Raw genomic sequence first — 27,266 nt, 5'->3', positions numbered from 1 at the left:
TCTGTGCATGTGCAGAGGCCGGGATTCTGGAAACTAGACAAGCAGCATGTTGTGTTCTGAGATCCAGGAATGATAGTACTTGTGACTGAATGTTGCCAACTGTGATATACTTTCAGATTTCGCAGCATACGCAGTATTGGAGGTAACTATGAGGACGGTACATGCATGTAAGCTGACAACTAGATGTTTTAATCATAAGAGTCTATCAGTTGTCATTCTGCATATATGGCTAATCACATGAGAAATTAAGCCACATCATGAGGTTAACAGGACTAATTCAGGTTTAGAAGAAGATTTGATTGTGCGGTCATAGAACAACAGTCAATCACAAGTACTACAAATCTTTACAGAATGTTGTTTGAAATTCCCTGTGCTTTGAATAAAGGCCTTGAGACTACTGAATATGACTCTGTATTACAATGAGGGTATGCCTAAACAACCACAAACGACTCTAATATGCAGCGTATATGGGACAACGACCTTGTGTACGCTCTGGAGATATTGTTTATACATTAATAAGAAAATAATATTTCCGGTAGCATTTGTATGTGTGTGTGTGTGTGTGTGTGTGTGTAGTAGACCAGAATAACTCAAGAACGCTTAGATGTATTGATATTTGGTATGTGGGTAGGTTTTGATGAGTCCTGGAAACGGTTAGATTTCGGGCCCCCTAGAAACTTGTTATAGTACTGCAGCAGAACTTCTTGTTTTGATATCTCTAGTTCTGGACATGCTGTGGTCATAATATTTGAGCGTTAGATAGCTCTCAGGGCTGAGAGTAAGTGGTGTAGACCTGGGACCCCTAGTGCCTTGTTAGGGAACTGCAGGGGCTGGTTTAGTGTCAGAATGTGAAAGGGAATAACTGAAGAAGGGGTTGGCAGAGCGTCATCTCTTTATCGTATGTTATTAGGTGTGTACATCTGTTATTTGGGTTGAGGAGATGATCAACTATTGTAATTTATGCAAATGAGGACCTTATTTGCATAATTAATGACAAACATAACTAATGGTCCGATTGTAAAGGTTGAAATTATTTGGCAAATGTATGGGGTTAGTTGAAAAGTTTTTAAAAGAACTGTTTCAATTGTTTGTTTTTCTTTGAGACCAGAACATTTAAGACCAGCATAAAGGAATAGTGAATAGTCAAGACCTCCTTGTTTGCTATCGGGCTTTTTCTAAAGCATTCCAAGGAAGCTATGATTATGCCTCCCCACTGTATGAACGAGCGTTGCGCCCTGTTTCAGACGGATAAGTGATTTTCTTGCATATTTAATGCTACGCTCTACGTGACTGGACAATTTTGAGTTACTGTAAATGCAGAAATGTCCGCGGTGGTTTAATGTTCGCCGTTTCGCGGTAGCCACTTCACCGCGAATTTAAAACCACCGTGAACATTTTTCCTTGGCAGTAAGAGACTACAGTGCATGGTGCTACTGCGAACTTAAAACCACCACATCTCTTTTCCCACTTCAGCTAAAATGAATCCCCGCGAACTTAATTGCATTTACAGTATATATAATAACTAAGTTCACCTCAATGAACTTTTGCCGACCTAAGGCAACTCCACTTAAAAAATTTGGTTGCTACAACTATGGGTTTACAGTGTACTTGGACAGCATCATTGTTGTTCATAGTAGATTGAGCTTACTGTAGGCTTACCGCTTTAAAGAGGAGTTTCATTCCCATTTCTATATGTACAAGTGCTGGCAGTGTAAAAGGTAGCATTTCTGTCTTTGTGGTAATTCCAGCACCACAACCTCATACCCATTTGGTACCAGTATCTTATAGAGGAGTCCAGTATAAGTAGATGTAATGAGTTTGTCATACAAATCTGATTTCATGGGTGTTGGTGATTTGCAATTAAAAAAATACAGAAAACAAGAGTTCCACAACCCCATACCTTTGCCAATTAAAAATGCCACTGGTATGAAATTCCCATCATTGACCACTATGGAATCATAGCATTTTCTCATTGATTATGCAAATTTGGTCTTCATTTGCATACTTTTGCTCTATCAATCTTATCTTCTTTGGCTACATATGTCACTAGTTTAACTACATGTAGTCCAATCATGGAATGGGGCAGGTTCATGACATTTCCTCATTATGCAATTGGATTCTGATTTGTATAATTACAACCTAATTATACCAAGCATCGCTAAAGCTATATTACCAAAAATGATAATATGTCAATCCCTTATTGAGTTTTAAAAAAATAAGATAAAGACTAGACAGGATCTTGCAGTTAAGAAAAAAAGCCGCCAGGGGACCCAAACCTACACCACTTACGCTCTACCTCAAGAGCATGTATGTCCAGAACTGTGGTACCGTAACAAGCTGCTAGGGGGTCCAAAATCTAATCATCTCCACATCTCAAGACCTATCCACATACCAGATATTAATACAAACTATCCAGGTGCTGTACATCCACACACACACACACACACACACAAGCTCACAAACATAAACACATAGAAACCAATAACATAGCATTCTACTGAAGATAATAAGGAAATCCTGTGGAGTATTTTGTATCTTGTTTTGCATTGTGTATTGGTAGTCTTACAAATGGCATTGTGGGGAAAAGGCTAGAAAGGGGGTGCGACTAAAGAATGAAGTTTGGAGAATGTTTTACCCCTGTCCGAACGGAATTTCAGGTAATTTGATACAGATAATTTACGAATGAGAAGCGAAGCAAGGAAAATAAAAATATTAACGTTACATAAAACGCGTTGAATATGCAAGTCAATTACTTAGCTGTCTGAAACCCTGCGTCGGTATAATGGAACGGAATCTCAGTAGTTTCTCCGGAATTCTTTTGAAGAAGCAAAGCTAGCGGAGAAGTCGTGACTATGCATCGTTACCATTTGCGCGGTACATGCTTCTTTAAATTTGTCTGATGTCAACTCGAGCAAACTTTCATGATAAATGGTCGATGGCCAACAATTATCTTCTCATTTAATACCTGCGCAAGTGTGCCGTAATTTGCATAATGTTTTCTGACTATGTCAACTTTAACTTAACATACTGTATGCAAATTTCCCATAATTTACCGTGAACATATTGCAGAAAACCTTTTCATTTTATCAATTATGAAAATAGGGTTACCATTCATTTATCTATGACAGAAAAGTGATATTGTACCGATGCTAGATATTCTGACTATCTTACCTCTGACTGTGTAGGAAAAGCAGTCATCCTCAAACAAAGCATGATGCATTTTTTAGTAGACAGGAGAAGTGCAATAAACGCTAGTTCACCTTTATCCACGGGGTTGCCTAAATGCATTGTTATTAAAAACAGTGTTTAGGGACGTCGTTACCGGTAGTTTCTTGAATATTCTCAAATTTTCAAAATACTGTAGTTTGAAACTGCCGTCCGTCGACTTGATATCCCTAAATACCTTGTTGTTTTTTAAAGAACAGATATAGGTTACCCCATGGATAAAGGTGAACTAGCGCTACGGCTTCCTTCACCTTTTAAAATTTAATGACGCGACCCACAAGACGCCAAGGGGCCTGCATAGGAGACATGAAAAAACGGTAACAGGCGACATGTTTTATCATGAATAAACTTATACTGGGTAACCTTTCTTCTGATAGGTCTCCACTGTACATGAGCCAGCATTGTGTCATGATTATTCACGTCACAAAACACAGCAGAGACTAACTTGCTGGATAATGGTAGGTGTTATATAGTAATCGCGCTGCTGTTCTCGGGAATTCCCGGGAATATAAACATCATCTAATGACGCTGTACAAGATGCAGGGATGATCCAAGATTAACGTAAAGGTAGGTTTTATTATCACAAGAGTTCTTGTTTTTCTGTATTTTTCAAACAGCTTCTTAAACGTCACACAGTGATTTATACATCAAGAAGGGCTCAATTTTGACGAAATTATACTGACCAGCACCTTTGCATACTTAAGCAAAGAAGTTTACCTGTGATCTTCTTGATAACATAGAATAATTCTTTAATGTATACCTCATATTGTATCGTCACTCGTGACTTCTGGTTTTAACTGCATAGGATATGGTTGGACAAGCATGAATATTAATGATATTGGCAATGGATTAAATGCCGATTTTTCCCTGCCAAAACGGACTGTATATATCCCCATGATATCTTTTATCTACAATCTTATTTCCATTGTTTATTACCTTATCATTTTTTCTTTTCACGAATTCCTTGTGGAAAGGTGTAGCGAGAATTACAGTAATATTGCATATGATTATGACCTCCCTGTACTCTTCTGTTGTAGTTCATAAATTCAAAAATGGTTGCGTATGGCATCGGTATAACATACAAGGCGGGCGGATAAATATGCTTTTATTGATCAGAAATATATCGATGCCTTTGGTAGCGATAATGATAAACTGTAAATTGATTTGTACTGACAACCTGAAAAAACAAGAGTCCGTAGAACACCAAACTCATTGAAATAGAATTTGTGGTATGTGAAGAGGTGTTTGATACTTGTTTCCATTCATATCCAGGTAATTGTTTATAATAACATTATGCAAATCTGTTTCCCTTTGTTGGTCCCTATCAACAAGAACGGTTGATAACTGTTGGGTTTTTTTTCACTCTGTAGCGAATTACGAGCTACATTCATCATGACTCCTAGCCTGGCCTTGGCGAGACGACAAAGAATAGGCCGACCAGCTGCATTGGGCAAGAACTATATAACTTGATGTCGCTTTGAAGTTATTTAAAAAACTGGACGGACAAGATCTGAAGAGTGTTGTAGGGAGGCCTAGAGAGACCAAAATGTCTGGCCTGAAGATTTCACTTTTTCTTGTGTTCTGTTTTGCGTTTGGCTCGTCTCCGACTGGGCTATCTTGCCCTGAGCTCTGTAAAATAAAGCGTACTGAGCCATGCGAGGTGCCAGAGGAATTGGCCAGAGGGCTCTCGGCTCCAGCACTGCCTTGTGCAATCTGCAAGACGACCGGAGAGACGGATGGGAATAAACTCATGTGTCTTCCAGACACTCTGAAGATGCTGCAACTCGCGGGACACTCCGACAGCAACCGTGTGCTCAAACCACTGCCTGGTCTCGCCCAGCTCCACACACTGATTCTGGGGCCTGGTCGCCTCCAGACGGTTAGACATGAAATCCTATCCGCTGTGCCAAACGTCACCACACTGGCATTGGGAAGGAACGCCATCAGCGCCATTGGAAGCTGGTTTGGTGGCATTTCAAAGCTGAGAAGTCTCTACCTGTCTTGGAATGAAGTCGAGGAAATCAAAGAAAATGCTTTTCAGCCACTGATATGGCTTGAGTCTCTTTACCTGAGCCATAACCGGATCCATGCTATTGAAGAGTGGCACTTCGCAAATCTGACCAGCCTCGTGTACCTATACCTGGACAACAACAGCATCTCACGCATCGACGGGAAGTGCTTCCATCATCTTTCCAGTCTAAAAGTCCTCATCTTGGCACACAACAAGTTATTGGCTTTGAACGCAGAATGGCTAAAAGGGCTGACCGCTCTGAGGAATGCCAACTTTCAACACAACCTGATATCGGCCATCCCCGGTGACCAACTGACGGCCATGGGTGAACGTTTGAGGTTTATCAACTTTCAACAGAACCCTGTGCGCTGCACCTGTGCCTTGAAAAGCCTAAAGTCTGTTAGGGTTAGGGCACTACTGGGTGAAGATACCTACAGGAGACTGAGGTGCAGCTACCCGCCCAGCGTCTCAGGGAGAAGGGTTGCTGAAGTGGAGGAGATGATCTGTCCGATGCCGACAGCCAGGGTATCACGTCGTGATGACGGACACACTCTCATATGCGAGGTCTTCTGGGAGAAGCAGCCAGAGAACATAAGATGTTTGGACCCAACAGAGACCCTTGTTGGAAAGGGCGAATGCGGCGGTGCCGTAACCGCACGTTTGGAGCACGAGTTTCCCATCACAGAGTTTCCTGTAAGAGGTATGGCACACTCGGCACTACCCTACATCGGTAGGTCCACGTGCACTATCAGCATGAGTCAGCAAGTCTATCGGTGCTGGAAGGGAGGTGTTTTCCGGTGTATCGTGCAGCAGACAAAATGGAGCTCGACGTGGGACTTGGACGTGAATCTGACATTGAACGTGTCAAATGAGGCAAGTAGTGAAGGTCAGATGCAAGAGCCTATCGTGACAACCATCTACACAACAGCACCTGCCCCGTATCCACTCCCACAGACACACACGTACGTCCAATCTAGCGTCCTATCACAACCAGAAGGTCATGAGACGACTCAAGAAGAGATCCCGGCTCCACTTCCACGGACCCACACGTATGTCAACTCTAGCGTCTCATCACAATCACGTGGCACGGAGACGACCGAGGCAGAAGAGATGCTAGAGCCTACCGTGACAACCGTCTACACAACAGCGCCTGCCCAGTGGCACACAGATGTAACGGAAGAAATGAGAAACTCCACGGACATGAACCCCCAGCAGAAGAGAACCACTCCCGAAGATGACACAAAAGAGTCCACCGTGATGATAGTCGTCTACACCACAAGCGCATGTCTGGCTCTGGTCTTTCTCGGTTTGGTAATGGTCGCATGCTTCAAGTGCTACGAGAGGCACCACTTACATAACAATACTGATGGCGCTATAGGAGGCGGACCGCTACAGCATAATCTGCCACCGGTCTCTGCGACATCGACGAATCCTATACCGCTTCAGCAAGACATACATGAAGAGATTCAGAACGACGATGACTCCTCACCCGCTGCCCCAATCCCACCTCCACGACCTGACAGTACATTCAACGTCAGGTTATCGCACTGCCCGCCAGGCAGGGAAACGACTCAAGCAGATGAAATCTCTGATTCACGTCAAGGTACCCAGATGCACGTCAACTCTGACGTCTCACCACAGCCACAAGACTCTGAGATGCAAGGAATGATGTCACCATCAGGGGCTTCATCGGATCCGCAAGGCTTGGAAAATGATGATGAAGAAGTAGTCGACAGTTCTAATACCTATCTTGACCTCAAGGGCCAATCACGCGTCACTGGTCTGGAGACACCTCAGGTGGAAAAGATCCCAGCTCCACTTCCACCACAACAAGACCCAGAAACGACCCAGGCAGAAGAGATCCCGGCTCCACTTCCACGGACCCATACATACGTCAACACTAGCGTCCTGTTACAACAACAAGACCCGGAGACGACTCAGACAGAAGAAATCCCGGCTCCACTCCCACGGATCCACACATACGTCAACACTAGCGTCCTGTTACAACAACAAGACCCGGAGACGACTCAGACAGAAGAAATCCCGGCTCCACTCCCACGGACCCACACATACGTCAACTCTAGCGTCCTGTCACAAAAGCAAGGCCCGGGGACGACTCAAGAAGAAATCCCGGCTCCACTCCCACGGATCCACACATATGTCAACACTAGCGTCCTGTTACAACAACAAGACCCGGAGACGACTCAGACAGAAGAAATCCTGGATCCACTTTCACGGACCCACACATACGTCAACTCTAGCGTCCTGTCACAAAAGCAAGGCCCGGGGACGACTCAAGAAGAAATCCCGGCTCCACTCCCACGGATCCACACATACGTCAACACTAGCGTCCTGTTACAACATCAAGGCCCGGAGACGACTCAGACAGAAGAAATCCTGGATCCACTTTCACGGATCCACACGTATGTGAACTCTAACTTCTCATCACAACCACAAGGCCGGGAGATACATCAAGAAGAGATCCCGGCTCCACTCCCACGGACCCACACATACGTCAACACTAGCGTCCTGTTACAACAACAAGACCCGGAGACGACTCAGACAGAAAAGATTGCGGCTCCACTCCCACGGACCCACACGTACGTTGACTCTAACATCCAGCCACTCGCCCATGTCTCCACGACAGGGAATCCTACACCGCTTCAGCACGGACCTGAAGAGGTCTGGGGTGAAGACGACACATCTACTGCTACTTATGGCAAAATGACGCGTTTGCTGGAAAATCCCGTGTTTATCGCAGACGTGACTGAGCCAAAAGGTGCCACATTCAACCCAGATCCTTGTCCCCGATCCAACCCCGGTGCCTCACTACAACCGGACATAACTCGGGTAGGGGAGGTCCCGGATTCACCTTCACGGTCCAATAATTCAGTCAACATCAGCGGCTCGTACTACCCACCAATCCCAGAGACGATAAAAGCTGAGGAAATCCCTGAGCCATTTCCACAGATCCACACTTACGTCAACTCCAACGTTTCATCGCAACCACAAGGCTTGGAGATGACCCAAGCAGAATGGATCCCGGATCCAATCCAACGGACCCACACGTATGTCTACTCTAACGCCTTATTACAACAAGAAGACTCAGAGACGACTCCTGAGGAGATCCCGGATCCAGTCTCACGGACCCACACGTACGTTAACTCTAACTTATCATCACAATCACAAGGCTCGGAGATGACTCAGACAGAAGAGATCCCGGCGGATCCACTTCCACGGACCCGTACATACGTCACCTCTGACATCCAGCCACTGTCCCCTGTGTCCAGTACTGGGAACCCTACACCGCTTCAGCACACATACATGTATCAAGAACCCTTGCTTTTGGGTGAAGACGACACTTCCATTGCTGCGGATGCCAACATGACGCGTTGGTTGGAAAATACGATGTACCATGTATAGCAAAGACGTTATGGAACCAACAGGTGCCACATCCAATCCTGACCCTCGTATCACGTGAACATTTCAGAAACTAAACTTCAATCTCTGTTGCCTACACTAACGATGAGAAAGCATGCCTAGCTCGTACATGGGATACAATACGGACAGCGATATTCTGTTTTGATATGTTGAACTGTATGTTTTCTTTGCTTTCTTAGTATTTAGTATGTTCCTGGTGCCTTCTTGGAATGTGATCTCTTACTCAAGACTGAGAGAGTTACCAAAGGAAGGTGGTATCGTCAGGCATCACGTTTTGGAATTTAAAATTGTGAATTGTTATGGGGTAAGTGGTATGTTTTAATGTTACTGCTGACATATGACAGGAATAGTCACGTGCTGTGACTGAAAGCACTTAGAATGAAAATTAGCAAGTCTGCTTGGCCCTTACTGTGAACATTGTAATTTATGTAATTTCAAGAGCTTTGTTCAGTTGTTGTGTTATAAGAGCTGATGCTGCCTAGCTGTCTAAAGTCTACTAAGTTCTTGTAACCAGAAGCCTTTGCTGTACAAATTGCGATATTAAGGTGTACTGAAATGTTTTTCTTCACTATACACTGTATAATAAATGGTATGTGTTGAAAACACCAAATTGTACAGTGTAGATTCAGTGCTATAAGCCAGTTGTTAAACATGAGTGTTAATTCTTTAAAGTAAAAATGTATACTTAGACGTGCAGTTCTTTATATCAGACTCAGGTAAAGACATGGGTTCGTTTGCCATGTAGATCTGTAACATATGTTATATATGCTCACTGTAAAATGTAGCATTCTTATTTTTGTTTTCAGTCAAGCACCATGACCACAAACACCGGCATAGGGACAATTGTATCCGATAGAAGAGTCCAGCGTAAACAATGGTTATGAGTTTGTCATACAAAGTTAGTTTCATGGATATTGGTGATTTGTAATTCTCAAAATACAGAAAATAAGGAAATCCTATGATGTATTTTGTAAATTTTTTTTGCATAAGATAGAATTTGGCATATTAGACACATAGTCGAAAAAGACTAGAATGCGGCTATAGATGAAACTTAAAGAAAATTACTCCTGAATTGAATTTGCGAGGAAATTTGATAAAAACTGTTTATTAATGCCTTGCAAGGAAAATTAGATTAATAAAGCCATATCGAAAGAAGCGTTGAGTATGCAAGTCAATTACTTAACCGTCTGAAACCCTGCGTCAATATATTTAAACGGAATCTCAACAGTTTCTATGGAATTCTTTTGAAGAAGCAAAGCTGGCGGAGAAGTCGTGACTATGCATCGTTGCCATGTGCTGGTACACGATTTGTTTAAATTTGTCTGGCCATGGGTACCAGCTCGGTCGACGTTTGCGCTACTTCACCTTTATCTGTGGGGTAACCTATGTCTGCTGTTTTTAAACACATGGTATTTAGGGAATATGAATTGCAATGTATAATGTGCATCATAAATCACAGCTTGAAACCAGCGTCGTCAATTTGATATCCTTAAATACCCAAAACAACCGCTAAAACAAGGACGTTTGGCTACAATTAAGCATCCAAACCTGTAACACATTACCAAACACAATGACATCATGCAACCACACTGATTTTAAATCAAGGATAAGAGACAAAATGCAACCCTTGAACTCATGGTGGTAACAATTATATTTTCAGTGTATCTAAGTTATTTATATTGTGTTCATGATAACGAATAACGTGCGAATAACGTGATGTAACGTGACCCGGCGGTGGTTGGGCGGTTTCGCATAAGGTTCGTGCAAGGATCGCATAAGGTTCGTGTTTGTCACATAGTGATTCGTGCGAACCACATAAGGTTCGTGCGTTTTCGCATAGTGATTCGTGCGTATCACATAATGTTCGTACGAGTCTCATAGGGTTCGTGCACATGCTTAGGCACCCCTGTTGTATGTATCTCATTGATCATACATTGAAATAATATCATTATTTACATAATGTTTGCCAAGATGCAAGTAGCAAGTACGGAAGTTCTGTTGTTTGACAAAAAACCATTGCTGCAATTCTTTATATAACGAATGACATGTTTTTTTCTATATCAGAAATAATTTCTGACGAAAGGAAAACTACAACCCTATTAACCTTACAACTTCCACCCATTAGAATAAAAATAGGATACTTCGTCTTTCACTGCTTCTCAGAGGAAAGAAACCGAACCCAAAAAGCTTACTAGTAGTAGGTTGTATTTCGTAAGGCCACAGCAAGTAAATTTTATGACGTCCACTTCAGACTGGAAAAATGATGAGAAAGGGTGGAAAAAACAAGACAGGTAAAAAAACAAAACAAAATCTAAAAAATAGACACCACAAACGTTGTAACGTTAACAAGGATTGAAGTGACGAAATATGGCATCAGAACCAACGAGATATTCATTCCTGTATTCAAGTAAAAGTGACACTAGTGTTGTAGACTTGTATCACTTTACTTGAACCTCATGCTGGCAAATACACTCATTTTTTTTTTTCTGAACTAAGGCGAAAGTTAATGAGCGCGCGGATGTCATCCATAAATTCTAACGTTGCTTACTATATACCGTTATGGCCTAACTGTTCTTATTAGAATAACCCATTCATTGTTGGCTTTGCCGGTCACCATTGTAATCTATGGCACTGTCTGTACTTTTTCAAAATACTAGTAAGTAACCCCACATCAGGAGGATAACAGCGATCACCCTGACTTTGATTATCCCGTCTACCTTAGGAATTGTCGACAGTAATAATCAAATTCTTCATCTTTCGGTTTAATACTGACAAGGTTCCAAAGCTGGGAGTTTTCAGCGCAGCCGACTGTCGCGTTCCCAGGGAACTTCACCTCGATCAAGCGGTCAGAGACAACAACAACCCCGATTAACACTATGCCAATTGAGAGCTGGTCGAAGGTGCTGTTATATATGGTCAGGATAGCAGACTTACTAGTGTAGATATACAAGCCTTTCGAGGCCCTTTCGATTTTACTGCAATATTAAACGTTACTACGACCGTATACCTGAAGCACTATTATGCAGTTTCTTAGACAACTAACAGGTGGCGCTTTTAGCAGTATGGTCTTGCGCTCTTGAAATGTCTTCTTGAAAGAGATAGGAGTACAGATTAAAGCATCCAAGTAATAAGTAATCATCCAAGTTATAAGTAAATTCAAAACACATCATCCAAAAACGGTCTGAAGGATTGTCCTCATCTTAAAAAAGTATATAGACACTAAAATGCCATCGCTACGTCACATCCGGGCTTGTGGCGCAACGGATAACGCGTCTGACTACGGATCAGAAGATTCCAGGTTCGAATCCTGGCAAGCTCGATTTTTTTTCTTCCCAAATCTTAATGGGTTTTACTTCCTTATCACTTTCTCGCACACATATGTTTTACAGCTACATCGATTTCGTTCAAATTCAATGTTACATAAATTCCATTCGTCAACGATGTTTTTATTTGTTCATTTTTCAGGGTTTTGACCGGGAATTATACGCTATTAATAATTGCAATGGTACTAAAATGTAACATATATTCTCAGCCAATGTGGTTTTATCAGCCGAAACAATTGACTTGGTTAAACTCAATGTGGTTTTATCAGCCGAACAACAAATTTGGAATTGCCGAAACACACCCACTGAACCAAGCATTATGAATGACAAAACCCGTTAATTTTCGAAGGCTTTTCAGGCAAGGGTGTATTTTTCGACGTTTTGAACGCGTTCAACCAAATGATAAAACACGCAAAGCGACCCCAGACGTGCACTTGGAATAACTTCCAACTACCAAATATGAGAACAGCAATCGACCTCGTAAGTCACGACTAAGATAATTATTGATAAAAAAGATTAGCTTGTCTCAAGGAGGTTGAAAAATGTAACATTTATGCAGATACGCCCAGTGCTTTGTTAGGAGGAGCGCGAAGCACTCAATGAGGATTTAACCTTTCTTTCAGTCTTAAAATAAGCGTAAACATCTATCTTTTTGTCTCTCTATTAAGTAAATATGATACAATGATGGTTATGATCGATCCACCCATCAATCAATAAATCTACCAATCGATTCACCTGCCTACCTACTAGTAATATGTAGCCTGATTAAATCTCGCATATAGCAACCTGCCTAACATCCTTCCAGGAAGGGGCCAGTTACAGCGCTGGACAGCAGAGTTTGTGTTACACAGACTACATACCCACGTATCTATCCAATCTGCCATGAAACACGTGAATTATACACGTGACATAACGTTACATAACTCATAACGCTCATGGTCAGCTGTTGTGCTTCTCGACAGGTTTTGTGAATGCATATTTTCTTATCACACGTTTGTGAAGGTTAGACATCCAGGTAAACAAATTTAGAGGCAATTCAAAGTCTTCGACCGGGTGAAAATCACACGAATCACTGTCACATTCGCGTGAAAAAAAGGAGATGTTAATCACTCTTCTCCAGCGTTCCTTAATAACACTGAAGAAGTGATCGATGTCACTCGAAACGTCCGGAAGTAAATCTAAGTTCTTGTAAAGGCCTGGAGTTGAAACGCTATTGAACATCTTGTCACAATTGTCTGTCTTAGCTTCCATGCCATACTATACTCTGAGACCTCACTAGTTCGGTCTTTCTGACCCAAAGCCTCACATGTACTAGTCCGTTGAAAACAACTTGTGTCCAATGAGAGTGCGTTATTCCCATCACGTGACTACATCGTGTACCTTGTAAACAGTGCACAGGTGTTTGTACAGGGCGGACCATGAGCGTGTCAGGCGCCTCCAGCTTTGCCCCACAGGACATGGGGGCAAAGACCACGAAAACCACACCCCCTTTTCACCCCAAAATCAGGTGAGTACACACTTAGACAAATCCAACATGGTGGTAGTCGCAGCTCCATTCTAGTCCTCCGTGTTTTTTTACAGCTACCCGAATAGTATAAGGTACGTAAGACTACTTAGGTTTATACGTTTAGTACGGTAGGCGTGGTAGTGCAATAAATCAAACCGGCGTTTCCAGCGATTGAACAATGGTGTTTCCAGTTGGGTCAGGTTACAGGTGTTTTATTTCCGAGCCACACCACACAGCGATAACATAATGGGACGTGATAACTTCTTTGATAGTGAGTGCGCCGCATGATCACAGAGAGTAACCTCATCGCAAAATTGTTGGGGATACTCGATCTAAGTTGATGTCATAGAATAACATGTTTTTCAAGAGACGCATTGTTGTATTTCTAAAGATTCTTTCGCAGCTGGGGACAAACTTCATTTCTGTTGCTGGGACTGAAGATTTGGAGATATCGTAACTAGGCAAAAACTTGCCGCCCTTCGGTTGACTGTTTGCACTGTGGAAAATTTACAATACTTAAAAATAGACTAACACAATTTGTTACACGTTCCCGATCCCAACTGTTTACAAATTGTCGTTGTATTGTATAGGTGACATTTCTTAGCACACAACCTGTGAGATTTCATTTAGGAAATTTAGATTTTGTTGATCTATACTCATCATAACTTGTATCAAAGGAAGGTTTGTTACATTAAGATATAACGTCCATCTTATAAGATGGTCCATAGAAAAATGACAATTAGATCATATCCTACCCCGTACTCACTTCACCCCAATGTTTATTTTTGACCTAGTTGTCTGTCTGTCTGTCTGATTCTGTGTGTCTGTGCGTGTCTCTTGCAATTTAAAAACCACACTCCGTGCTACTAGTACTATACTTGTCAGTGGAACTGGAAGGGTCTCAATGCATTAAGGGTAGTTTGGGTCAAGCCTGCCAACTTCGATTTACCTTGTTTGAACTGTCTTCATGCCATGCACCTAGAAACCTAGTATGTGGTGATTATGTGACACTGTGTACTCTGTACCGACGTCAATAAGGCACTGAGGGCCACTTCTGACATATGTGGTCATAGAAACTATCTTCTAAAGCACAAAGCGTGCTGGCGCAAACCAATAACAGCAACAGCGTTTTTAATGATTCCATCATTCCCAAGCATTAAATGTACAGTCAATTTAGGCATGGATTCGGCATGAAAATTGCTCTTCAGCAATGTGTTTACGCCTATCGTCATTTCAAAGAAACCGGTTCTATCAAACCAGTAATTATGTTGATGGAACTTTTATGGTCTATTTCTCTAATGTCCTTTCACGATGCAGTCTATATATAGCTGCTCTCTCCCTTTTCTTTCGCCATCTTGTCTCCTGAATGTCTTTGGAAAATAGGGACAAACAAATGCCAACCACCGTAATGTTTACAGTACTGGGTGAATAACGTCCAATATAACAACAGGGGATATGCTAACGCAATGTCAGTAAACATCCCATAGCTTCAGACTGTTTGTTACTGGTGATACAATCGTTACCAATGTACCGACTATTACTGACTTTAGCAATATGAATCATTGTACTTTAGTTAGTCATTATTCGATGTTCAAACATCATGTTTGCTTGTGTACCTGTCTGTCAGTCAGATTACTACAGGGCTTGGTCACATCCGTCCTACGATAGGTTTAAGGCAGTACACTGAGGTATCCTCCACCAGGCCTTCCTACGGGGATACGGGGATTGTACAATTCGGCAAAAAAATCGGGAAATTGGCCAGGGGAGTAAGTCCATGTAAAGGTAAAATGTTACATCTCTGACCGGCCAAACTATCTGGTAGCAAAACTCCCTTGGTAAATTATTCTCCCTGTAATAGCCAACGTACTTAGTCTGGTAGAGTCTACCACTGATAGCAGCCTGGGCAAAGTGTCATACAAAATTCAGCTAGCTGTCTTGTGGTGGACAGCGATGCCATAGATGAGTGCCCGCGGTCTGTAGTGTAATGGTATGTTGGCAAGGGAAAAGAAGATCGACGCAACAATAACACGGTATATGTGACCACGCCGTTACCGATTTTAGGCCTACACACACAAGTACGCACGCGAGCACGCACACTCACAGACGCACGTACACATACACATGCACGCGCACGCAAAAGGACACACACACGGACACGGACACGGACTATACGCACACCCTTCAAACAAACACATACACATGCACACACACACACACACACACACACACACAAACGCATACATGTAAACACACACACACTCTCGATCTCATGTCTAGTTATGGTGGCTTCGCTTTTAACTTGCCTCTGTGCTTACAAATCCTTAGCGGTATCGTAGTGACCGAGAGCTCGATCAATACCACTTGGCTGGCAAGCACACCAACACGACAAAGGAAACATTCATGTGCATTCATCGGCGATAATAGCACCAGGCAGTTATTCTGGCTAAATCCACCTGGTATGTTCAAGCAAGGACTTTTAAACCTCCTTGGTTCAAGTAAGATGTTTTTTTACTGCAGGTTTTGCAGGTTTTGGAATCACAACAAACTTTATTCAGACAGTTAATCTTTGAAAAGGGAATATTTACAATCACTGTAAAAGTAGCACTTTCCACCGTAGAAATGTGTTCGGCTTTGCAATATTTGTTTAAGACTTTCCATTGTTTTTGAATAGATTAGTTCTAAAAGAATAATAAGCTTCATCAAAACATACATTTGCGCAGTCAGTTTAAATGTTGGTTTGGCCATTTCAGTATTTGTTTGTTTATCTGCTTGTTTGGCTGGTCAGTTTTACTTCCTAGAAAAGCCGTTGTTTTCCAAAAGACAGGTAGCTATCTCCCCCATAACACCTTATATCAACAAATTGGCCGGGAGGAACATTCCGAACTGCCTCGTTAATTGACCCATATTCCTGCTCTAGTGAGGAAAGTACCTGACTAACACACCCCGAACACCTATGGTGAGTTCTTCATATCAGTCTTTTGTTTTCCATCTTCTTTTTCGGACTTATGTGTCTTGTTATGCAGATTACGATGTTGTTGTACGTTGTAACAAGGAGGCTTAAACTTCGCGGTTATGGGGATATAAATTTATGTTTATCATTATTATCATTCTACGGGACACAGAATCCAGTATCCGAACCACCTTTGCTTTGTCATAGTTTACAAGATCCTAGCTGGGTCATCTTACAGACATGTTTTTTTAGAATAAAGGGAATGTATGGTACAACCGTGTCTATGTAATATAAGGTAACATAAAAGTTACTTACACCAGTGTATGCAGAGAAAACGTAACTCGCAATTTGACCTCTATCAACGTAGCAACTTTTGTCCCAGTGTTCACCCGACTGGAACTAGAATTTAGGCTAAAGGTCAACCAAGGTGACTTTGATTGACGATGTAAACACTTAGTTGCACAGTAACGTAGGAAATGCAGTCCCATCGCCTGCGTAAGGGTGTGGTATCAGGTGTAGAGGAAAATGGGGAGGGGTGTAATTCTTTCACCTTGGTGTAGTATTGCAGCCAGTAGGTACCCATTATGAAGAGGCTGTTTACGTGCTCGAGGCACCTCCTCGAAAATGGGACCCCAATTTTACGTCCCTTTTTCAGTTCAGTTCATTTTGATATCGGTGACACTACTGGTATGTCAATCCACGGAATTTGGTCAAGCATACAAAATGATACCACTCAGTGTTGTTTATATCTCTCGTGCTTTACTAGACTTTAAGTTTAACAAGACACCTGTTGTGAAAACAAAGTCTGGGTGTAAATACCTGAAATAAGCTGATCATGATACCGTTTTCATCTGTTAACAGTACTTTGGTAAAGACGGATACTTGTCTGGGTAATCCAGTGAAGCTTATCTGGCACTCGAGCTCAACAACCTAATCACATGGATTAGGGCAACTCAACTGGAAAGACAGGAATCGCAATTTTTGACGGGTTTGTCGAGTTGATGGACGATGGGTTTATTTTACACGCAGTGAACAATGGTTTTAAATGCTTGAAGATTGTAGACAGGAGGGAAACAGTCGTCATCGAGAGAACTCCATAGTTTGACAGTCCCTAGAAAGAAGTTGGTGCTCTAGAAGTAGAAGGACTTTGGTACTGGTAATTGAATGCTCTCGATGGAGGGACAAGTAGTGAGAGATCATTGGTGTACCCCACGGGTAGGTGACGGCGTCTATTTGTTACCGGGTCCCCGGGTCATTTTGAGTCCGACTTAAATGTTTGAGTCCCCCTAATGCCCCGGGATTCGCAGTACCACCCAGTCCCACAGTACCACCCAAAAGTGCCCAAACAGCCCGTGAACCGCCCGACAGGGCCTATTTTCCAATTGGGACCGAAGCCTAAGCTGGGGTATATTTCCAGCTGAAGAACACGCTCACGTTTCCGCCGACCTTCTGGCGATCAACAAATACGGCCGTAGCTCGTCGACTGTTTAGGAGCATAACATGGCTTTGCCAACATTCTGTATAACTCTTGTTTCAGTCCGTCCGAAGAAGTGAAGACCATGGCCCCAGACCCAGTAGCTGCTGATGTAGTGGTGACCAATAAGAGCAGTGCCCACACCACGGCTGATGACCTGGGACTCACGGACCGGGAGAAGGAACAGTCGTGCGGCTGGGGGCGGTTCACTCCCGCATGTCTGCAGGTTTGTGCACGGGAAGGATGGGAGGGGAGGCTCAGCTCTGAACGACATGAAGTAGATTTCTAGGGAGGTCAACTCAATTCGCCAGAAATCTACTGCATGTCATATAGCGTACACGGGAGGGGAGGGTGTAATTTATAGCAGGTGGAACATTTGCAGATACCAAATATGCAAGTAAGGGCCTATCTCGCACAATTAATGCGAAAGCGTCATGGTTCTTAGTGTTATAAATGATGTAAGTTTCATACTATATGTTAATAAGTTATTGTTGTGCATCTTCATGAATAAATCATTAAGAGGACCGTTACACATGCAATATATGCAATTTGGTAGAGAAAACTATATTTTAGGATAGATCATGCTAGTTACAGCTTTGTTTGCATAATCAAGAGACAAGCTGAGACAAGACATTTAGAAAACCTGTGGAGTTAAGAGGTCTCTGAACTCTCCCTTTCAATGACCTCGTGCCATTTGAAATAGCCATTCAGCACTTAAAGTCTTTTTCTTATCATCATCTCTTTATCTCCAGTGCTGCAACAATGCCAACGGAGTCCTGTTGTTCCTGTGCCTGTTCTCGTTCACACAAGGCGTCATCGTGAACGGTTTGGTCAATGTGAGCATCACGTCCATAGAGACCAGGTTTGAACTGCCCAGCTCCAATACAGGCATCGTCTCCGCTAGTTACGATATCGCCTTCGTGGTGCTGGCGCTGTTCGTGACGTTTCACGCCGGGCAGGGCAACAGTAAACCCAAGTGGTTAGCCTTCGGTAGTTTCTCTTTAGGTCTGGGAGCCCTGATCTACTCCCTGCCTCACTTCACCACCGGTCCGTACGTGTACGGCACGGGACAGACGGAGACATGCGACATCGGCGGGAACTCCACCAGTCAGGACTGCAGCAGCGGCAGCACAGGCACTGGTCTAAGGAATTATCTCTACGTCTTTATTTTAGGTAAGATCATTTTTTTCTTTATGCCAATATTTTGTTCATAAATCCATCAAGTTGTTTGGATTAAGGCTACATGTGTATGGATCAAGATCAGACAGTCCACACCTGAACTAAGACGAGGGGGTATAGACTCAGTCACGTTTGGGCTCACATTCTTGCTAAAGCGCCACCATGCGGCGAGTAGAAGTAGTATCCAGTTGATCCTGTGAGGAAGGTACACTGGTAGCCTGGGAGTTATCGAAATGTTACTCAGGTGAATAACTTTTAGTCTGTGTCATGTTAGTTTTTTTTCTGATTCAAGTATGATTGTTTACCTTAGAAGAGGTAACTACAAGTCTCACTCAATTGATAAGACCTCCTTTGCTATTTCAGGCCAGCTGCTCCACGGTGTGGGTGGCACACCCTTGTACACCCTGGGTACAACATTCCTGGACGAAAACGTTGAGAAAACGAACTCAGGGATGTATATCGGTAAGTGATAAGGTGTATACATAAAAGCACATGGCAATATTCAATGTTAAACTGAAGTGTGCCTCTTAGAATATCATATTCTTTTGATATCATCTTTTCAGTATTTGGATTATTGCTTAATACAGTCTATTGCTTTCAGGATTATTTTACGCAGCCTCCACGCTGGGCCCGGCTGCAGGGTATCTGATAGGAGGACAGTTTCTCAACATCTACACTGACATCGACCTCGGGCGGACAGGGTAAACATACATGGTCTTAGTAGTCTTCGTGTTATGTTATGTCATGTCATATCATGTCATGTCATATTATGTTATGTTGCGTTACAATCAGAATTCAGTTTTTTTCCAATATTAACCATCAACTCAGTTGACCAATTATCACAAAACCTTTCTGTGTTCACCCCTACAAGGGACGGACTAACCGATGCGGATCCGCGGTGGGTGGGCGCCTGGTGGATCGGGTTCCTGATGTGCACCTTCCTCGCCTGGTCCATCACTATTCCCCTCCTCGGCTATCCAAAAGAACTGCCAGGTAAACAATGTAGGCTCCACCCCTGAGGCGTTACCAAAAAAGTTTTTTTTTTTTTTTTTTTACGACGGCACCATTGCACACAGCATGTGTCATGGAATATTAGTTTTTTTTAGGTATTAGTGGGCAATAAATTATTGCAGAGATCTTATTTTGTATCAACTGCCATACAGGTAGGATGCATACAAGCAATGTTTAATGAAGAAGTGTTTAAAACCCCAACCAGGTACGTGCTGATGTGACAATCCTCCATGTACCACTGTAGGTGCGGCAGAAATCAAAGCCAATAAAGAGTCTGAGGCACACGTCAAGGGAGGGGCGGACGTGGCGTCTCAACCGGACTTTGGTACGTATAGTTATTGCTCTCAAATGAGATGTACAACTGTTTTCATACTTGCAATGATGACAGTGGTCATTATTGCTCATGTAAAGATAGTGTCGGAACGTTGCTCTCAGATCACTGTCAAACTGTTAAAGTGTTGTTCCGGGTGATGATGGCCCTTGCTCTGTGCAGAAAAAAAACACACACACACACACACACACAAAAAGATTGGAGAAGTAACCATGAGAACGAAACACTTTGTTTCGGATGGGGACTATACCGACTTCCCACGACCTTTGACCTGCATTGCTCAACCTTTCGTACTCGGAACAATTGATTGAGCTCTCAGCTATTAGACGAGGATCCCTTTTGCGTGCTAAAAAGTAGCCTTTTCCCTAACATCTGTGTATGATATTTGCCACCAGGGAAGAGTTGGAGAGACTTTCCCATCGCTGTGAAGATCCTCCTGCTCAACCCGACCTTCATGTTTGTGAGCCTTGCCGGTGCGTTTGAAGGCTTCCTGACCAGCGGACTGGCCACATTCGGTCCCAAGTTTGTGGAGATGCAGTTTAGTCAGACGTCAGGATGGGCCGCCATGCTTTGCGGTAAGATCAAAAGCGATTTTTTTTTTTGTTGATAAAAAAGTTTAACTTTTTTGCAGCCCACACAAATATTCTGACCTCCATCACACACTTATAAACAGTAAACTTTACCCCGTAAGCTGCATTCATCGTGGTGCAATGAACTCTGCTATATACTCTTACGATGGAGATACAAACACAGTCATGTTTGGCACACCCTGGTGCAACAGCGCCACCAAGCGGCAAGGAGTGGCACAGGTTACTTATTACGCCCTGGTGAAGGCAGTCGACAAACTGAACAAAAACGTTACTTTCAAATGACTGAGAATCCTGATGAAGCTATTCGATGAACTGAAGTAATCATTGATACTGTAGTATCAGCTCCAGCTTGAGTAAGGGACCACTGGGTATGTACTTCGTATTTTGTGTTTCTGGTAGGGTTTGTCGTGGTTCCGGGCGCCGCTGGGGGAAACATTCTGGGCGGAGTCATCATGAAGTTCATGAAGCTGAAGTGCAGGGGCATGCTGAGGCTGTGTATCATCCTGGGCGGGGTCTGCCTGGCGCTGTACCTGGTGTTCCTTGTGCAGTGTCCAAACATCCCGTTTGCCGGAGTCACACAGCGGTACACCAACAGGTATGGCAAATACAATAACATAACAGTCTTCAACTTGACTCAATTTTGTAGTCCAAACTAATAAAACTTTTATCTTACGATCTTCCATTCACCTCAGCTTCACAACTTTTTGAAAGGATAATTGATCTATTTTCAAACACGACAAAATATATCCCACTGATTTTCTTTAGGATAACCGATGATCTGATTGGTCAGATCACGTGACTAATTGATTGCAAGTCGGTGTCGTCCCCCGTCTTGGTTTGATACATTCTTGTTTCCCGTCACCCCAGCTCAGTGGACCCAATAGTGTCCGGGCTCAACCTTACCAGTCAATGCAATACTGACTGTACCTGCCAGGAGGAGTACTACACACCCACCTGTGGGGCGGACGGCATGCAGTACTTCTCGCCTTGTCATGCAGGCTGTACTGTCTTGACGGACACAGACGGAACAAAGGTATGTTTTTTTTTGGCGACGCTTCAGGGTGTGTATGTGTGCGTGCGGTATGTGTGCTAAGGTGTGTGTTCTCTTATGTTATTCGTAGAAACGTTGTCATATATCATCAGTGATGATATTTCGTCGCAAGGATCATCGCAAAGCACAGGGGGGAAGGAGGGGGGGATCCTGTCATCTCTAATTGCTTGTTTCCTACTGTTTCTAGCGCTACCACAACTGCACGTGCATTTTCTACGATTCTGTGGCCAGCCTGGCAGACACCATTCAGGGGAAGTGCGAATCGACCTGCAGCACCATGCCGGTGTTCCTGGCCATGTTCTTCGCCATCATGCTGCTAACGTTCGCTAACAACCCCCTGGCCACGGGAGCCACGCTCAGGTAGGGCGGGGTCTTAGTCGTGTCTGTGTTGTCATTGTTGTCACTGATGCTACGGTTCCATTTCCAACGATGCCCAAATGGGGATGTAGCCCCTACCAGGCGCTGAAGACACAGATGTGCTCCAATAGACTCACGGATACCGCGGGGGTACATCTCGGTGTTTTCACGATTTATTTTACGGCGACTATTTGTTACCGGGTCCCAGGTTGATTTTAACTCCGGATAAAGTAAATCCAGGGGCACGGCCATGGCGAATAGTACCACATGTTTGTTTGCAAACAAAGTGTGATGAAATATATATTGTTCATGATTTTATTCATCCATTCTATAAGCATTTAACATCAAAGCTCCTTGCGACTGAATGTTAAATAGCTTTACCTATAATATGCTAACTCTGATACTTCTGCGCAAGCCTCTACAGCAGCTGCCATATTTTTCGCTCGCTCGCTCGCTTGTTGACTTGTTCCAGACTCTATCTGATTGACTGTGTGATCCTGTCTCCATGATTACTCAATCAACGATTATGAGAAACAATAATCGAACAATGAATTTTTCAAATCCAACACTCGGTAAGTCATCGTTTACATTGTATACGTAGAAATTGCAATTGCGACAACGTTGTAAGAAATAATTGTACATATATATATATCATGAAATCTGCATGCCCTAAGAGCCAATCTCATATGTCGTGCCCACAAATTGGGACATTCGTGCGGCATTAGTGTATGAGTCGTACGAATGTCCATTGTTGAAAGACCATTGACAGTTTTTGCGCGTTTATGTCAATACAAACGCCAAACAACACACAAACACACAATAGTGATACACACATCGTCTTGTCTTCCTCTCACCGATTTATTTTGTTCTGCAGGACTGTTCCCGACAGCCAGAGGTCGTTCGCGCTCGGCGTACAGTGGATCTTCGTTAGATGTATCGGTGCGTGCATGTCATATTGTTGATAACGACTAAAAAAAATTGAAAATCCTTCTTTTTGTTTGAAATTATTTCAAAATGACCAAAGAAAACGTTGATAGGCTATAGACATTGGCAGAGAAATGTAACAACTAGAAACTAACCCTTATTGAAAAAAATGCTAGCTCTATTATCTATCAATCTATCGTGTTTATTAGAACATCTTGTTTTGCGATGCGTTTCGTCTTTCTTTTCTGTTAATTCTTTAGAACAACGAATCGACCGATCTAGTCTGGACATGTATAAAACATTTTCGAGACAAGAACTGTTCAGAAGTCAGGGTCTTCACCTTTAACCATGTGTATGCGCACTTAGAACCGTGCGAACCTCTTTACACGACAGTTACATGTTGACTAAATGTAGTTCCACTTTTCGTCCAAAACACAGGGACCATTCCTGGGCCGATTCTCTTCGGCAGATTCATAGACGACACATGCCTGGTGTGGCAGGAGAAGTGTGATGGGCGTGGTGCGTGCTGGTTCTATGACAACGCCGCGATGGCTCGCTCTCTCCTGTACCTCACTGTCGCCGGGAAGGTCCTGGCTTTCCTGTTCTACTCATTTGCCTACCTGTCATACAAACCCCCGCCGCAAGGGGAAATGGTTAAAAGTACGACTCAGGCCTCCTTGCAACATGCGGACGAGCTAGCCACTGTTACTGTTCCAGGGTCGAACGGAGTAAGCAATAAGGGCATGGATATAGAAAGCACTGAACTCTGAACCGTTAACGTTAATTCTGGTATACTAAAAGTAAGGAAATCCTTGTGAGGCCTACAAATTTGCAAAAGGGTTGAAATAATCCACAGGCGTGTACACTGCCATTGAAATAGAAAAAAATGGTTAACAATTTGGATTGGACCGCAATTACATGTAATAAATATGTCTGCAATATCGACAACATGAAAAAATTTGAACTGTATTCGGTAAGAAGCCTGTATAATGCTATTAGTCCCTGTGAAATAAATGTATATAATGTAATGTTTAGATAAGAAAAGTACCTACTGTATATTGTATGATATATGAAGTTGTTCATTTCTTTATAAAACATAAAGCATATATATATATATAGTGCTGCCACAATCAATATGAGTATATGCAGTGTACATAGTGTAGTGTTCAACTTGGTGATACGACGGGAGTATATAATCAAGTTATAACTGTTATAGCTATATGTTATAACTGATCAAGCTGCCTCAATGGCATTTTGTGCATATTTTAATGGTAGTAATTTGTTAAGATGTTCCGGTAACTACAGAGATAAAGAAATCCCCATAAGATGCCGTCTACAAACTATGATAGCATATCATCAAACTAGGGGGACAAGAAAATATGATATACAACATGTATGTCATTTTGTGTCTAAGTTATTAATCATATATAATTGTCACAAAATAGAATTCAATAAAGTGGAAATTTGCATTCTGTTATCTTATCTTGTTCTTTAGATGTTATCTTTTTGTGGAATCACCTTTGCAAAGCAAATTCTACTGCGTTAGTAGGTTGAGTTATACAATAAGATGCAAATTATTTTGTGCTATTTTGTCTAAAAATTAAAGAGCATCTTGAAATGATGTATCAAGAAGGTGAAGAAGAAGACTGGGTCCCAGAATCATTTCCGTCTATAGTCACATATAGCCTGAGACATTGTCCCCACCCATTTAAATGCCTTCTTTAATCCATCTTGTACGTATTTCGTCTTCTGTCTACAGCCTTGTCCCCTCCGATTTAATATTTCATTCATCAATCTGAGAGGTGTAGGCAACAGGATAGTACATCCTTTACAAGGCCGACACCTCCAGCGTACATTAAAACTAGCCATAAATTATAAGAAGTGAGCAAATAAAACTAATAAGTAGTATATTGAATAGTATATTAAGTAGTATATTTCACCTATATTGTTTTTGCTTTTTTCCTCTTTTTCTCCAAGCAAATAAGGTCAATGACCTGGCTGTCCCCATGGTTACTGGTGACAGGCACCCTGTGGTATTTGGTTACATAAGGTAGTACTAGTAAGTGGCAGGACAATGCTGGATTTGCAGTTCAGAATATACATTAATGTGTTTGAATAAGAATAAACAGATATACTTTGTTGAGCTACACCATGTGAAGGTAAACATTATGTGTTTGCAAACGTACCTTGCAAATGTTGTCCATAATCATAGTTGTTCCTTGTATTGTATTTCAGGTGCGTCCCTTATAACCAGCAGGGGTTCTCTCTTGGGGTGCAAAACATATTTGGGAGACTCATAGGTACGAACTTTCAGTCAGATTTACAGAGGTCATTACAGGACACGTGGGAATGTTTTGATCAATGTAATTCACTATACAGTGGTGAATACATGCTTTAGTCAAAACCTGTTGATAATAATCACGAAAACACAATATACACACACAAACTCACACGCACGCTCACACACAAACAAATGCACACACACACATATACACACGTATACGCAGAGAGGAGGGAAGAGACAATGAATGAGAAATGTTCTCATGTGATACTTAGGTAACTGCAGTAGTTTGGCTCTGGTACAAAGTTGTAGACGGCTTGGGGGAACATTGATAGTTGACTCATGGCTACACACAAGCAGTAATATCTATAGACATTTAGAGCTTGTCACGTTGATGTTCAGTCAGTTGTATCATGCTCATGTCTGTTGTTGTGTTTTTTTTTTTAAACTTTCAGGATCAATCCCCGGGCCGGTGATCCTGGGAGCGATCTTGGACAGCTCCTGCGTGTTGTGGGGGGAGTCGTGTGGTGAGACGGGCTCGTGTCTACAGTATGACAACCAGCACATGGGGTACAGCCTTCTCGCCTTGATGTTATCCGTGAAGACGGTAGCATGTATCCTGTTTATGGCAGCGTACATGTCCTACACGCCGCCACCTTCTGTAGGCATGGTCAAGACGATGACACAGACCACGCTCACAAGGATGGAGTCAACTGCGGAGATCGCTGTTATTAGCACATAAGCCGCTAGGAAGCGCTTCTGTACGGGTACAATGTTCTCAACATTCTAAAAAGTGATTGTCTGGTTGAGCTATATATGTTACGTCAATAACATGTGTAAACGCGATTTTAAAGAAAGCAATTATTGTAATACAAACAGAAATGACTCAGCACGTCAATGGCATACGTAGTTATATGTATGATATAATCAAGTATTTCTATCTCATAATGGAATTTGTATTGTATATTTGTGACAAAGAAGCTTCTTTTTACACTTTATACTGCGTATGTATATGTATATGTACATATACATGTAAATGTATATACCATATAGATGTACATCATGAACGACAAATGTATATGTATAAGTTTATTATATCTTATGTCCTGTTTCACGCTATATGGTTATTCAGAACGTACTATTCACATGTATATAGTGTATTACATGTCCATATAGGTGTTAATGTTATCAATTTTGAATTCTAATTTAGTTGGTTTATGCTATATAATAACACATATTCTAAGTCATTGACCTACATTTTCATATTCAGGCAACGTCTTAGGAAGGAACAACGCTGTAAAGTAAAATCTTATTATTTACGTACCATTTACAGTGTTATCTATTTTTGATGACGCACATGGGGCGGGTGCATTTTTAAAGCTTTTGCAAGGAGTTTTTTCTGACTTGTTCATATGGCCTGATACATCCCAATTTCTTTCTATTCAAGCGTGCTCTGCCATAATCTGGAAGTATCATATTTCTCACTACACTGGTGTCTGTTGTGAGACAAAAAAGTTATTAAAGCAAAGTTGTTGTATTCCACGAAGGATACTGTCTTTTTCTGAAGTTCATGTGTTTGTAGGTAAACAGGCTTCAGAAGAATGTCATGAG

General features: G+C 42.3%; 1 protein-coding gene and 1 non-coding gene across 5 annotated transcripts; both read left to right on the top strand.

The window, feature by feature from the left end:
* Positions 1-11,923: 11,923 nt before the first annotated feature.
* Positions 11,924-11,996, top strand: Trnar-acg. Its single transcript has one exon. It is a non-coding gene; the product is annotated as a tRNA-Arg (tRNA).
* Positions 11,997-13,389: 1,393 nt separating this feature from the next.
* LOC118412283 (solute carrier organic anion transporter family member 4C1-like) lies at positions 13,390-27,197 on the top strand. Of its 4 annotated transcripts, none has more exons than XM_035815052.1 (13): positions 13,390-13,507; positions 17,995-18,157; positions 18,684-19,104; positions 19,474-19,572; positions 19,712-19,811; positions 19,982-20,103; positions 20,366-20,446; positions 20,848-21,027; positions 21,442-21,637; positions 21,910-22,075; positions 22,281-22,453; positions 25,610-25,674; positions 26,111-27,197. In XM_035815052.1, exons 1-13 carry the CDS (start codon positions 13,419-13,421, stop codon positions 26,395-26,397), a joined length of 2,142 nt encoding a protein of 713 aa, XP_035670945.1. In that variant the 5' UTR covers positions 13,390-13,418; the 3' UTR covers positions 26,398-27,197. The 4 variants fall into 4 exon arrangements, with proteins under 4 accessions (XP_035670945.1, XP_035670944.1, XP_035670947.1 ...); XM_035815051.1 differs by lacking the exons at positions 25,610-25,674; positions 26,111-27,197 and adding exons at positions 23,325-23,389; positions 23,813-24,843; XM_035815054.1 differs by lacking the exons at positions 13,390-13,507; positions 25,610-25,674; positions 26,111-27,197 and adding exons at positions 15,821-15,963; positions 23,325-23,389; positions 23,813-24,843.
* The last annotated feature ends 69 nt before the right edge of the window (positions 27,198-27,266 follow it).

This window comes from Branchiostoma floridae, chromosome 3, assembly GCF_000003815.2.
Source record: "Branchiostoma floridae strain S238N-H82 chromosome 3, Bfl_VNyyK, whole genome shotgun sequence".
Lineage (NCBI taxonomy): Eukaryota > Metazoa > Chordata > Leptocardii > Amphioxiformes > Branchiostomatidae > Branchiostoma > Branchiostoma floridae.
The sequence above is the reverse complement of the archived record's forward strand: the minus strand, read 5'-3'. Positions and strand labels throughout refer to the sequence as shown.

Excerpts from the sequence above, each read along its gene's own strand:
- LOC118412283 (XM_035815051.1), top strand. The coding sequence starts at position 13,419 with ATGAGCGTGTCAGGCGCCTCCAGCTTTGCCCCACAGGACATGGGGGCA. Across the intron at positions 20,447-20,847 it reads GGCGTCTCAACCGGACTTTG|GGAAGAGTTGGAGAGACTTT; the intron begins GTACGTATAGTT and ends ATTTGCCACCAG. Across the intron at positions 21,028-21,441 it reads ATGGGCCGCCATGCTTTGCG|GGTTTGTCGTGGTTCCGGGC; the intron begins GTAAGATCAAAA and ends TGTTTCTGGTAG.